Source organism: Drosophila simulans, chromosome X (assembly GCF_016746395.2).
Source record: "Drosophila simulans strain w501 chromosome X, Prin_Dsim_3.1, whole genome shotgun sequence".
Lineage (NCBI taxonomy): Eukaryota > Metazoa > Arthropoda > Insecta > Diptera > Drosophilidae > Drosophila > Drosophila simulans.
Window position 1 is genome coordinate 21577144 of NC_052525.2, and position 13786 is coordinate 21590929.

At 40.1% G+C, this 13786-nt stretch overlaps 2 protein-coding genes and 1 long non-coding RNA gene across 32 annotated transcripts in view; 2 read left to right on the forward strand and 1 right to left on the reverse strand.

Moving 5' to 3' along the window:
- LOC6726624 lies at positions 1 to 5134 on the forward strand. 8 transcript variants are annotated; one of them, XM_016174279.3, is made up of 6 exons: positions 1 to 394; positions 483 to 666; positions 731 to 2188; positions 3076 to 3309; positions 3634 to 3761; positions 4783 to 5020. In XM_016174279.3, the coding sequence occupies exons 1-6, from the start codon at positions 381 to 383 to the stop codon at positions 4808 to 4810; spliced, it is 2046 nt and encodes a 681-aa protein (XP_016040324.1). In that variant the 5' UTR covers positions 1 to 380; the 3' UTR covers positions 4811 to 5020. The 8 variants fall into 8 exon arrangements, with proteins under 8 accessions (XP_016040324.1, XP_044779481.1, XP_016040323.1 ...); XM_044923546.1 differs by having other exon boundaries at positions 3662 to 3761; positions 4783 to 4953; XM_016174275.3 differs by having other exon boundaries at positions 3 to 394; positions 3620 to 3761; positions 4783 to 4953.
- Positions 4918 to 6057, reverse strand: LOC120285259. Its single transcript, XR_005544531.2, has 2 exons — positions 5893 to 6057; positions 4918 to 5676 (listed from the first exon to the last, which is right to left on the reverse strand). It is a non-coding gene; the product is annotated as an uncharacterized LOC120285259 (long non-coding RNA).
- The window catches only part of LOC6724722 (inositol hexakisphosphate and diphosphoinositol-pentakisphosphate kinase), a 23568-nt gene continuing 14793 nt past the window's right edge, over positions 5012 to 13786 (forward strand). For 3 of the 23 annotated variants that reach the window (XM_039296664.2, XM_016180699.3, XM_016180685.3), the window contains exons 1-2: positions 5015 to 5515; positions 12452 to 12884. In XM_039296664.2, the coding sequence (XP_039152598.1) occupies positions 5393 to 5515; positions 12452 to 12884 (556 nt within the window). In that variant the 5' untranslated portion in view covers positions 5015 to 5392. Of the gene's footprint in view, positions 5516 to 10119; positions 11190 to 12451; positions 12885 to 13786 lie in introns of those variants that run through there. The other 20 variants (XM_016180694.3, XM_016180701.3, XM_039296665.2 and 17 more) reach the window with 18 other exon arrangements.

A 13786-nucleotide genomic window follows, 5' to 3' on the forward strand; every position in this document is an offset into this window, starting at 1 on the left:
GAATGTTATCGATATCTGACTTCAGGGCTGCATGTACTTCGTGTGAGTTTTGAATTGCCGTTTGAAAATATATGTTTTCCCCATTTAATGCTTTTTCGGTGGCTCTAAATGGTAGCGGTCAGCGGTACAAAAATTGCAAGCAACATTCAAAGCTCTCAACGATTCGGGACATAATTTGATTGATATAATGAACTCTTCCGGGGTTTCCTAATTTTTGGCGGGAAGTCGAGGGCTCGCGATTGCCATCGTCATCTCTCATGGCAACTAAAACATAGCAGGCATTTAATGAACGTTCACAAAACACCTAGATTCAGCTGAGCTTTGAGAAGGCTTACTGAAATTTCGACATCCCAACTAAAATTCCCAGTAGCAAAACACCAATGGATGCGACGTGGTGAGTGGGTCTTGGGGCTTTATGCATCCCGGTTGCTTACGGGCTACTAATTACTGCTTTTGCTCAATCTAATGCTTCTCCAATTAAGCAGGGCAATGGAGCAGCTGCTGGCTGCAGTTGAGATGGGAGGTAGCCACAGCGAGGCGACCACACCAACGGCCACGACCACCATATCGATCTGGAGCGCCCCCTCCGAGGGCAGTGGCTCTAGTTCCATGGACCCTGTCTCTTTTCGGTTCCACTTGGACGGGCAGCCTATACTGCCGCCGTTGGTGATTTAAATTCTTGGTCAGGGAGTGCCATTTACTGAGGCGTAACCCTTTTACTTTGTTCCAGATGACGAGCGCCAAGAGGCGCGAGGTGCAGCTGGCCCGACAGATGGCTAAAACGCTGGAGGAGCGGTACCGCCTGGCCAGACACTCGGCGGGATCCGACATGGCCAGTCGGAGAAGTGTGTCACAGTTGCAGAAGACAGAGACGTTAATCTATGACAGCACAAGGGACCAGGCTCGTCCTCAGACTCTGGTCTTTGGCATACAGTTGCCCACCATACAGGTGGATCCTCCCACGCCTCAGCCGTTGGTGGAATCAATAGAAAACACTTCCCCAAGGCGGCATAATCGCATCACCGATCGTATCCTGCAGTTCGAGCAGTCGGGACTGGGTAAGCTGCTGCCCAAAGATAAGTGTATCCTGCGCACAAGTCCTGCGGTAGCCGAAAACCAGCATCAGGATACAAAGGACACAACGGCAAAGGAGCTCGGCAGTCCACTGGCAGAACCAGCTGGTTTTCAGCGCTCGAGAAGTTTCACACTAGACGAGCCCTCCCAGGTTCTCGTAGAGCACATGCAAAGGGAGGCCCTGGCTGTCAAACCCAGCCAGAGTTTGGCCAACTTCGAGAGGCAGACCATCGAGTCTCAGGCCAAGCGGGTGAACCGCAGTGCAAGGAGCATTAGCAGCAACATTAGCCACAACAGCTACAATAGCAACACTAGCGCCGCAACCAAGAGCACCATCGCCACTAAAACCACATCCGCCGGCAGCAGCTCCTCCAGGCGGGATCGCGAGGTGGAGCGTATAATAGAACGGGCGCTGGACGATCATGGCGCTTTGGAAGCCAGCCGCAAGGCGGGAGTGCGCAACTATCTGCGTGGCCATCGGGAGCGGATGAATCAATTGGTCATTCACCAGGAGAAGGAACGTCGTCGCATGCAGGCCCAGTTTGATCATCAGCAGCGACAGCTCATAGAGGAACTATGTGCTGAAATTGATGTTTCATCCGGCGCCGAAAATCCTGACAGTCTGATATCGCAAAGCACCAGTACGGGAGACCTACAGCGTTTCTCCCCCGCGCCTACGCTACCCTCCTTTTCATATGCTACGCCGCACAGCTTCCAGGACATGGAAGACTTTCAGACGATGGAAGACAAGTGCCAAATGGCGGCGCCTTCTTCCGCTCGCAAGAGGTTGTTTAGTCCGAAACAAGCACAGGGCTACGACTCGGAACCGCAGCCGCTCAGTGCTCCCAGCACACCGCGATCGTTGCCCCTCAGGAACAGCAGCTTAACCAATAGCAGACGAAGTGTCCAAGTTGTCCGGCGCCGATCGAAAACTGTGGGCAGTAGTCCAGGAAAAACAATCACCGCAGCAGACCGTGAGGTGAAGAAATCGCCAGCGAATCCTGCAGGTGGAGCAGGTCGACCGAAGAGTTCTCCGGGAAAAAATAGCTCCATTATAGCGAGAAGGGGAAACGCACCACCAAAAAACGCCTCACCGCCCAAGCGGGTGGGCAATGTAAGTTTTCCAAGCGAATCTAACCGATAAATTATTTGTTATTTCGCCAACTTTAAATCTATGCTATTCGATTCGATTTTTGCTTTTATTTAACTAAAGCATTTACGATTCCCTATTTTTGGCCTTTTATTTTTATACCCGTTGCTCGTAGAGTAAACGGGTATACTAAATTCGTTGAATAGTATGTTACAGGCAGAAGGAATCGTTTCCGACCATATAGAGTGTATACATATATTCTTGATCAGGATCAATAGCAGAGTCGATCTGGCCATATCCCTCTGTCCGTATGAACGTCGAGATCTCAGAAACTATAAAAGCTAGAATATTTGTTGGATATTTTTTCATAATAATTCATGTAATTCATTCATGTAAATTTCTATCGATTTTCCAAACAACTTTTTGTCACGCCCACTCCAACGCCCACACTTTTAATCAATTTCTTTATTTTTTCTCATTTTATTCCCCAATATCTATCGATATCCCAGAAAAATGATGAAATTTTGCGTTCGCATTAACACTAACTGAGTAACAGGTATCTGATAGTCGGGGAAGTCGACTATAGCATTCTCTTTTGTTTTATATTGAGAGTAAATGCTTCTTGGCATAATCACTTAATAATTAGTTATTTTATCCCTAACAAAGTGAAAACCCTGTCGGAATAATCTGTAATATCTATTTTCTGTACTCCCATTCTATTATTTCCTCTTCCCCAACACATACAGCGCAAGAAGCCCTAGCAATTCGGGTGGTCAGTTACGCAAGTGCCTTAACAAAGACTGCGATAAAATCGAGGGACCCAACCTCTAGCACCAGTAGCTAGCCTATTTACTAACCCAACTAGCAAGTGCCTTCGTTCCCTGTTTAATATCGCCTCTAATCCCTGCCAGAAATATGACGAGCTGAAACAGGAAGAGCGCCAGTGGGCGGCCACACGTATAAATGCCGGTGTGCGAGGATTCTTGGTCCGCCGGCTTTTTGCCACCGAGCAAGTACAGCGCATTGTCCAAACCATCAGAGACACCCTGATCTTCGTGTTGAACCTACATCTGGAAACTTTTGGACATGGCCTGGATGCAGAGGAGCCTGCAAACTTGCGCCTCAAGGCGCGATTGCTTCAACAGGTGGGTTGGTGACTCGTCTAGATGTAAAAGGTGACAAAATGTGTACTTTAGGCTTGGATACAAAAAACTAGAAATTAATTATTATCTGAGTGGTATAAGGTATGCATGCGATAGTCAAATAACTCGACTGCAGTGTTACCCTCTGCTTACATTGACTTTTGGTTTAACTTTGAGTAAGCAAAACAAAACTACGGGTATTTTAGAATAATTGAGGCGATTTTATATAAATATTTGATTTGAAATGGCCTTCTTTGCAAACTCAACAAAAGCTGACTACATTTCCCTTTATATTCTTTGAATTAACTCATAGCTCTGCTCCGCCAGTCGTACCCTGCACCTAATCTTCTTCCAGACCAACATAAAGGACCGCATGGAGATCATCGCTCGGGATCGCCAGAGGATCAAGACCAAACTACTCCTCAAACATCGCCGATCGAATTAGGATTTCATAGGTTAGATTGCTCGAATAAAGGAAACGATAAATGAAGCATTCTTGTTTTAAGTAAACACATCTTTATTACATTTATGTATTCCGGTTCCACTTTCTATCTATACATTTTTATACCCGTTACTTGTAGAGCAAAATGGGAATACTAGATTCGTTGAAAAGTATGTAACAGGTAGAAGGAAGCGTTTCCCACCATAAAAAGTAAATATATTCTTGATCGAGATCACTAGACGAGTCGATCTGGCCACGTCGGTCTGTCACTCCGTCCGTATGAACGTCGGGATCTCAGGTACTATAAAAGCTATAATGTTAAGATCAGGTACTATAAAAGCTATAATGTTAAGATTTTCATGCAGCTTCCAGAGACATAGACGCAGCGTAAGCCAAATGTTGCCACGCCCTCTCTAACGCCCACAAACAGCCAAAAGCTGCCAAGCCCATACTTTTGTTTTGATTTTTCTATCGGTATATAAAAAACACTTTAGACACGCCCCTCCTCGCAAAACGCTCATAACGGCGTTTGGCCCACAACGCCCACAACTCGAACCATTTTTATATTTTTTCTCATTTTATATCCCAACTTCGTGTTGTCATTTTCATTATCTGAGTAACGAGTATCTGACTATTCTATTGGTATTATTTTTATTCTTTTGGTATTTTTATTCTCTTTTGGTATTATTTGGAATATCTATATTTGAGCTGAAATGGAAAATGAATTGGAAGGAAATATAAAATGTCAGGGCGGTGATTTTTTCTTTAATTTAATGGGTAGATTTGATATTATTGTTAACTACATGCACAAATTGATTCTTTCTATTGATAAGCAATTGTAACAAACAAATATAAATATACATACTAGTCGCAATATTGAAGGCAAATACTCTTATAGGGTAAATTAAGTCAGATGCTTACAATATATTTAAACTTAAGTTACAGCCTTTTTCTGTATCAGCTAATTTTTTTTTGTTAATTATAGCATTCTCTAATATCTTTTTAATAACTGTTTATTGTTTCTTGATTTCCAGAACAGCTGTTTGGGAAAAGCACGCGTGATTTTTTGCAGCCAAGCTTTCAAAACAGTGCACAGCTTTCTAGACAAATTCGCCCTGAAAGCTGCGGCGGATTGCCAAAACAAACGGAACTTTTGAAGCGAGTGGGCGTGTGTGCGTGTGTTGGCTGTGAAAGAAAACAGCAAAGGCAGAAAAATAATCAAAAGCGAGAGAAAACTAATTTAATAACCATTAATTATTAGTGAGCACGTAACCCAATGCAACTGACCGACCTCGCGATCATCCTTTTAATCACCCAGCTGACGGCGTGCCTTCCCAACCCCATTCCATCTTTCCGCCGGCGGCGAATTTAGAACGACTAACCAAATTGAAAAAATAATAATACAAATAATAAAACCACACCAATAACAGATTTCGTAACTCGTAAACCGAAAGACAGTGAGAGAAAAAGAATCGTTAACAATAATATTAGCCACACTTTTATTTTTAACACGCGGCAAAGTCGCGTGCGTGTGTGTGAGAGTGAAATATGTAAAAGCAGAATACGAAAATCGTTTCCCAGTGTTGTTGTTTGCTCCTTGTTTTGTTTGGATAACCCGCACTAACACCAACACAAAGGATAATCATGTCCTACACCGAGTTGGAATCAGGGTACCAGGATATATCCCAGCAGCATCAGCAGCAAAATGCGCATCAAAGTCAGCCGCAGCAGCGGGTCGGTTTCTACTTGGGATTACAGGATGGCAACGTATGCGCTCCACCGTTTTATTAAAATCTAGCCTAACCCAAAACGCATAATTTTTTATTTACTAACTATATGTGCTATACATGCACGTATGCATGTACATACTTACATACATTCATAGTATTTGGTTATACTGGCGGTCGCAATAAAAGCATCGGAGGGAGCTTGTCGTAAAGAAAGAAAATCGAAATTTAATATACATATACTTAGTTTTAGATTTGATGAGATGTCAAAATCTCAAAATCTTTTTAAAATCAAAATCTATTTAGAAAAATAATGTTTTATTAAGAATGTGAAATATAAAATAATGAGCATTGGTCTTACAAATAGGAGAACGTTATAAAAAAAGTATTTAAACTTGGTGTTATAAACTAGCTTACCTCGACTGTAGATTTTTGCATGCGGACAGCTGACCCTGACTTTTTGCGGCTTTCCCGCAGAGGAGCTTTTTCTTTTGCTCCGCCTTCTACTACATTTTTCTTATTTCTATGCTTCTTCCCAACAGCTGACTGTTCAATGTCAATGCCAAAAGCTTTCGCTCTCCTTTGGACTCTTTCTCTTTTTTTAATGTGTGTTCGTGTGGTTTTGGAATAATCATAATTTACATCTCTTGAGCGTCCTTCTAACGAAGAGATAACCAAACAACAGTTAAAAAAGTAATGGGCAACAGCTTTTGCTCTCCTTTGGACTCTTACTCTTTTTCTAATGTGTGCTTGTGTTTGTGTGGTTTTGGAGTGAAAATGTTGTTAATTACATTTGAATGGTCCCACAAGTTAAATAAATCAAATCAAAAATACGACGTCAGAGTGGACGTGGGAAAAGTTTTTTGTAAATCTACTTACACAACTAATAAAAATGTAAAAAAAATTTCAACACATTTTTCATAAGACTCGCAGTTTTTTGCGGTTTGTGGGCGTGGCAACATGGGTCAATAAACTTGCGTTGCGTCTTCCTCTCTAGAATCTGTATGCTTAATCTCAAACTTCTAGCTTTTAATGTTCCTGAGATCTCGACGTTCTTACGGACAGACGGACAAGGCCAGATCGTTTTGGCTATTGATCCTGATCAAAAATATATAGTTTATATGGAAACGCTTCCTACTTGCCTGTTACATACTTTTCACTTTACTCTATATAAAAACTATGTATAAAAACTAATTTTAAATGGTGGGCAAACGCTAAACGCTAAAAACTAATTTTAATCGGTGGGCAAACGTTTTTTATTAAAAATATTTATTTTTAAGAGTGGGCGAACGAAATAATTTATTTTTAACCTGTGGGCGTGCATTTTTTATTGAAAATATTTATTTTTAAGGAGTGAGCTAACGAAATTGGTTATTTTTGAGCGTGAGCAAAGTTTTTTTAAGAGTGGGCAAACGATAAAACGAATAATAATGGTTGGGCAAACGTTTTTTATTGATAACATTTCCTTTTATGAGAGCAAAACTAGATTTACAAACATAAATCAGAATGTATGGTAATTTTCTCTCAGTGTACTGTTTATTTCTGTGCGTAGCTCCCACATTTAATTTCTGTTATCCCTGTTCCCCCGCCTATCCGCTGCTTACCGCCCCCGAAAATCCAGAGACAGACGTCACCGTCCTTATCGTTTCCCCATCCGGTTATTCTTCGGGTTTGCACTTGTTTTCGTTTCCGTTATGTTGCACTATTGCTCGCTAACTGGTGTTGAACAATCTACATTTTTTGGTTTCCATTACGTTTTGATTGTTTGCGGAATTGGTGGGTGCGATATGTTCTAATTACGTTTTCGGTTTATTGGCTGCATTAATTAATTACCCAGTTATGCCATTTGTTTGCTTAATTTGTTTGCTTTTGGCTTCCGACTCCGTCTGGAATCTCGGGTAGCCCCGACGAGGGCCCACTTGCATTCTCTGATTCGCAGACCAGGTTCGACTTTCAAGCGGATCGGTTTTAGAACGGTTTGTTTTCGTTGGCTTTGTATCAAACCATTTTGTTTAGGTAAACTGTATATTTGTAAGTGCTCGGTTGCTCTTAGAGGCATATTAGTAAGTTCCTATGGAACCTCAGAAGTGACCCATATAAAGTAAAGTTTTCCCCAAAGTTCGAGATGTAAAGAGAATCTTTGGGACTCTACTTGGGCGAATCTTAATTTTTTCCATTTCATACTTTTGGGTGGCTATATTAAAATATAAAAAGTTAGTAAACTGAATGTGTACATACACTGAATAGTGATATATCAAGAAGTGAATTGTTGATCAATTTAAAGAGAAACTAAATAAATGAGTATGTGTTGTGTGAACAAAGCCCCCGATCAAACTTGAAAACAACCTATAATATTTTGAAAAGCCGAAAACATATTAGATTATATTATATTTAAAAAATCTTTTATTTCTGGATAGGATGGGATTTGACTTAAACTACATTTTCTGACGTCAATGAAAAAAATCTTCTGAGTATCGCAATTAGGATGGCAAGGATACGTTCAGTTCGTGTAGACTTTGAAAGCTTAACCATAATCCTATCAAGAATCTGAAATCCTATTCTGAGAGGCAGTGCGTACTGCCACCCCAACGCGTCACAAATAATTTTTGATTTTATCAATGAGTCTTTTTTTTGCTACATTCTTGAAAAACAAAGGACCTTTAAAAACTGATTTCTAGTCATTTAGAAAGTCGTCGCAATTAAAAGGGCTGTAAAACATATGCAAAACATTTATTATTAGAGGTATGGGCCTAGGTAGGTATAACTATGCCCTAGAACTATTAAAAATTGGAAGTCCGTCAATGTTTAAATCGATGATCAGTACTTCTGGCAATTGGGGAAACACTGATAGCTTAGTTAATCCGAAAACCCGATATGTAAATAGGAGCCGCCCACCACTTTACTTATATAGGATGTTTCAAAACACTTAAATTTATAAAAGAGCTTAGTTTTTAACTTGTGAGCATTTAAAATCTTAATAAGTTCTATTGCACATCCTTGTTTTGGCTTGTACTTTAGATATCAATTTTAACTGTGTATTTAAATCACAGCTATATAAATTACTAGCTCCTATCTCATTTTTCCACTTAAGCGCATCGAAATTGATTCCCTTTTCTTAGCTGTCAATTGAATGATATATGTATATAGAGCCATCCATTTTCTCCCTTTTCTAAATTTAATTAGAATAATTTGCGTATTTAATTAAATGTTATTTAAATATTTATTAGAAAGGAATATTGCTCGATATTCTCTTTAATGTCTTATATTTTCTAAAGTATAGCTTTTCTTAAAAATCTAAAGGATGGGGAAACGTGGGCAAACAATGCTATTACAATTTTAAAAAAAATTAAAAAAGCCCCTTTTTGATTTTTGAAAATTTTCTAACTTTTCGAAATATCTGATCTCGAAAAGTGGACGTGTGCAAAAAAAACTTATCGGTGGACAAACATGGGCAAACGATTCCAGCTTTCAAATTTCAAAATTCAATTTTTTCAAACCCATATTCTTTGTCTTTTTAATAATAACAACGAGCTTTAGAGTATCAAAAAAAAAACAATATAAGGCTTGCTAGTTCAAAAGTGTAGGTAAAACCCATCAAAATCTTTAAAGAATTACAAATTGTATTAAATTGTATTATTGATGACTTAACACTGAGGCTGCGAACCCGCCTAATAGACCCCCCTTTCTTTCTTTCTTTCCGATCGCTTCGACGGCCTGATGAATTACAATTGTATCTTTGTATCATCTCATTTTCATCTTTATGTTCGGGAAAACAGAGATCTCAGAGGAAATATACGTAAAGGTCGTAATTGATGGGGTTCATCGCTTGAATGGCGCCTGCTAGTGGTCGCCATCGACGGGGTTTATACATAGAGCAAATATTTACTTTGGAGCTCGGATTTCTAAGGCAGATGTGTGTTCTAGGAGCCGTAGCGCCCTTATCACTGGAAGTCTTATCTGTTTCACCGACCGCCGTTACCGGTTACCGATTTTCGTCGCTGCTCTTTGTGTAGCTCTCGTTGTCTTTGTAGTCGCTTTCATTAACACTGGCCGATCGGCCGGACGTGTACGCTATATAAGTTGTAGTTAAGTCGTGTCGTCAACAAATGAGAGCGACGATGATAACAGTATGCCTTTAGCATGTCGAAGCAATTATACAAAGAGAATGCCTCTCCGTCGTTCTCCCGCTCTAGGTATCTTCATGCACTGAAAATTTTAAATTTATAATGACCATTGAAGACTTTGTAAAACTTCGACTAAATAATAGAATCTGTTGTAATGCGAACTATAGCATATATACGTAGTTCACATTTGTGAAATGTGTGACTGCAAACTACTTTTGACCAGGTTGCTTTCACATCTTTAAGAAAGCCGAGAAGTTGACATTTAGGCAAGTGTGAAGTGGCCATATGAAGTGATGGAGCTCACATACGTACTCACTATTTAACATGATAGCTTGATATGTTTTTTATTGTATATACTTTATAGTATATAGTAAGGAAAACTAAAAAGCTTTTAGAAAAATATCCAAATTGATTCGTACAAAACTTTTATAGGCTCATACATCTGTACATACATCTTTGCCTTTGCAGGATGTTTTCTATAAAGACAGATCGATATGACTCAGTAAATAGCGTAATGTTCGAAATCGTGCTGAAAATCGCAATCAAATCCAGTTCAAGAGAAAGCATTTCTTCACAGTGTATTTAGCCATCTTGCTCTTTGTGCGATTACTTCTCTTTCTGTTTTTTTCTCTGCTTTTGTCTTTGACTGATCAGATTCTCCCCTGAGTGAGTGGAAGCACAGACTAATGGCCGTACGCTCTGAAACAATCCGATACGATCCCCAGCGATCCCAAGCAAACCGAATTTTCAGTTCCGTTAGTCAGTTGGCCGCGTTGCACGGAACGGGCGTTATACGCCGACCTCGTCGGTTTGCGTTTTCTGTATATGTTCCGGGTTAGGTCATCTGGTTTTGGGGAATCCGACCGATAAGCACGAACGGTTTGATTCCCGCACTATCCATCAGTTTTGACGACGACGGATTGCCAAAGCGCAGCTAAATCCGATATTTACGACGCGTATAAAATATTTGACAAGCCTTAAAAAACAATTTGATTGTTTATAAATAAATTACTCTCAACTGTTTTCCCTCAAACGAGAAGGCCAAATGTTAAAGTTTTGTTTTAACGGAATATAAAACAAGTTTCTAAGTTACCGTCCTGGAGGAACATCTAGATTTGGCCGGAAAGAGACTGAGTTACCGCCACAATGGAGTGGACTTGGTTCAAAGACTGGTGGCGTCTCAAGAAGCTTCGATCTCGTCACCAGCGACATAAGAAAAAACTCCAAGCAGCCACGGCAGCCGCTGGAGCTGCGATGACAGCAACAGCGGTTTTGCCCGGCTCTGGGTGCGCAGAAAGTGGTGGTTCCCAGGATCCACAAACCAATCGTCTCCACAGCTTGTACGACGCAGTGCCATCTGATGGAACTATAGCCAGAATACGTCATGGTAGTCGAGATCGTCTACGCCGGAATCGCTTGCTGCAGCGCCAGCGTCGAAGTCAAAGTGCCGCAGTCCACAGTCATAGAAGCCAGGACGACGACGATGGGGAATACGGACCCTTTAACGTCAGTGATTACGAGGATTACGGGCCGAGTCATGGCAGCGACGAGGAGAGTGATGATTTCTGCTACTGTGATGTCTGCATGAATGTAGGTCCCATTGGTTAGACCAAAGAAATTGATTGATCGGACCCTGAGTCGTTAAGATTTTTGGAAGTCGGGGTCGAATTGAGTGCTAATTAATTTGTGGATCGGGTGGAACCTGAACCATATTAGGCTTCAGTTGTTCTCCTAAATGTCTGGGAATGAAATTTTGATTTGAAGGATTCTCAAGGATTCTCAGCTATAAGTAGTTGGTGACGGTCAGATACCTATTAAAGTCACGAGCGCCACCTAGCGGTGGTTAAATTTATTGGTTACGACGAAAATTTTTTTTTTTTTCAAAATATACTCTATGAAATTAAACCTATTTCGTTAATGTGTAAAATGGCTTGGCATTTCGGAAGAAATTAAAAAGAAAAACAAGAGAAAATGATATAGTCGAATTTCCCGACTATCAGATACCCATTACTCAGCTAGTGGAAGGGCGAACGAGAATTTTCATCTTTTTCTGGCATATTGATAGAAATTGGGAAATAAAATGAAAAAAATTTTAAAAATGTAAAGTGTGGGCGTGACCGTTTTGGGCGTTTTGTATGTGTTAGGAGTGGCGTGTCCAAAGTGTTTTTGCCAAAACCCTTTTCAAAAGTGTGGCAAAATGGGTAAACAAACTTAAGCTGCGTTTATGTCTCTAGAATCTGTATACTTAATCTCAATCCTCCTACCGTTATCAGACAGAAAGGTCCAGACCGACTCGAAAATTGGTCCTGATCAATAATATAATTTATATGGTCGGAAACGCTTCCTTCTATCTGTTAGATACTTCTCAATGAATCTACAAGTAACGGGTATAAAAATAAAAAAAATAAAAAATGCTCCAAATGAGGTAATTTTTTGATAAGTAAATCAAGAATAAATCTACTTCATAGGGTCAAAAACGTTTTCTCTTGTGTTTACTTATTTTGCAACCAATATGGGACCAATCTTTGAATCTCTTACTCTACGAGTAGCAGGTATAATAATGAACTGAAAGATTTGAGTGATGGCTTATGATTTACATACGATTTACTTGTGTCTTGCTTTTTCTGTTTCTACACAACATAAATCGACTTTAAATGGGTTGTTTCTTTTTCAAAGAACTTAGCCACAGCTTCGTAGTGGGATTGGAAAAATGTGACACGTTAATAAGTATAAAAAATAATACTCAAAAGATCTGAGAAGCGAGAATCCAGATATTCCCGTTGCCTGCTCTGCCTGTCTACACAGTTCATTGTGAAAACCTTATTAATGCCCGCATCATTCTGTTTTCAAAGGGCGACACGGACTTTGGAGACAGCAATGACGGGATGGACTCCGACACGAGCACCTCTTCCAGCAACAGCAAGCAGGTGGTCGTCGGAATCTGTGCGATGGCCAAGAAGACACAGTCAAAGCCAATGAAGGAGATCCTGACTCGACTTGGAGAGTTTGAGTTCATTAAGCTGGTGACGTTCGAGGAGAACGTGATTCTACGAGAACCGGTCCAAAATTGGCCCACCTGCGACTGCCTGGTGTCGTTTCACTCGAAAGGTTTTCCCCTAGAGAAAGCCATCGAGTATGCCCAGCTTAGGAATCCCTTTGTGCTGAATAATCTGCACATGCAGTACGATATTCAGGACAGGAGAAGAGTGTACGCCATTCTGGAGAAGGAGGGTATTGAGATTCCGCGCTATGCCGTCCTCGATCGTGATTCGCCGGACCCTAAACGTGAGTACTATCAAAGACACTAGAATAACAAGATGCGTAACGCCACACGATTTTTTGGCCGTGGCTCTAGAGGTGGCTCCAGGCTCTCTCCAATTTTTGTTCGAGAGAGAAAGAGCGGAGAGCGCTACAGCAAACAGCTCTTTTCTACGCACACAGTGATAGCAGACAACTGTATATGTGCACACGTATGCTCATGCATTGTAAATTTGACAAAATATGCCCTTCACCTTAGAAGTTCGTTGAATTTAAATCTATATTATTTTTATCAATTGGCACCATGCGAAAAATTCTTGTTTTGCATTGCCCTAAGTTTATTATTATTTAAATAAAGCTTAGAAATAGTAATAGCCGAATCTATGTTCATCACAAAATAAATTTCGAAAATGACTTTATATTAGAATACTTGTCATTAAGGTATTCAGCGTGCGACGTGAGAAAAATTAATAAGGCAGTGATTGTTGAGTGCTTGTGTCCGCACTTCGTGCCTCGGACTTCGGGAAATTAAAGGTACCATCTGATTTATTTTTTAATATTTGCAAAATACACATTAAGGTTTTCGAAAATATTTTTAAAAATAATAAAAAACAAATGTGCAAAAAACATTTATTGTTGAGCAATGCATTAAGTGCACAAATGAGAGTAGTGCCTTCTCATTATGGTTTTATGAAAATAATGAATGTTATGCACATAGAACAGATCTGTTAAACAAACTTATAAAAGTTTTGCTTTTTAAGCAGTGCAAGAGGACTGTGATGAAAGCTGATAGACAAAAAAAGCAAGCTAAGCTCAGCATTCTCTCATAAATAAAAAAATGAGCGATATTTAAATAATTGGAGAAAAATGGACGCAAAATATAAAAAAAAAACAATAGTTCGAAAAATAACTTAATTGGGGAACATGGA

Excerpts from the sequence above, each read along its gene's own strand:
- LOC6726624 (XM_044923545.1), top strand. Across the intron at positions 667-730 it reads AGCCTATACTGCCGCCGTTG|ATGACGAGCGCCAAGAGGCG; the intron begins GTGATTTAAATT and ends ACTTTGTTCCAG. Across the intron at positions 2,189-3,075 it reads CGCCCAAGCGGGTGGGCAAT|AAATATGACGAGCTGAAACA; the intron begins GTAAGTTTTCCA and ends AATCCCTGCCAG.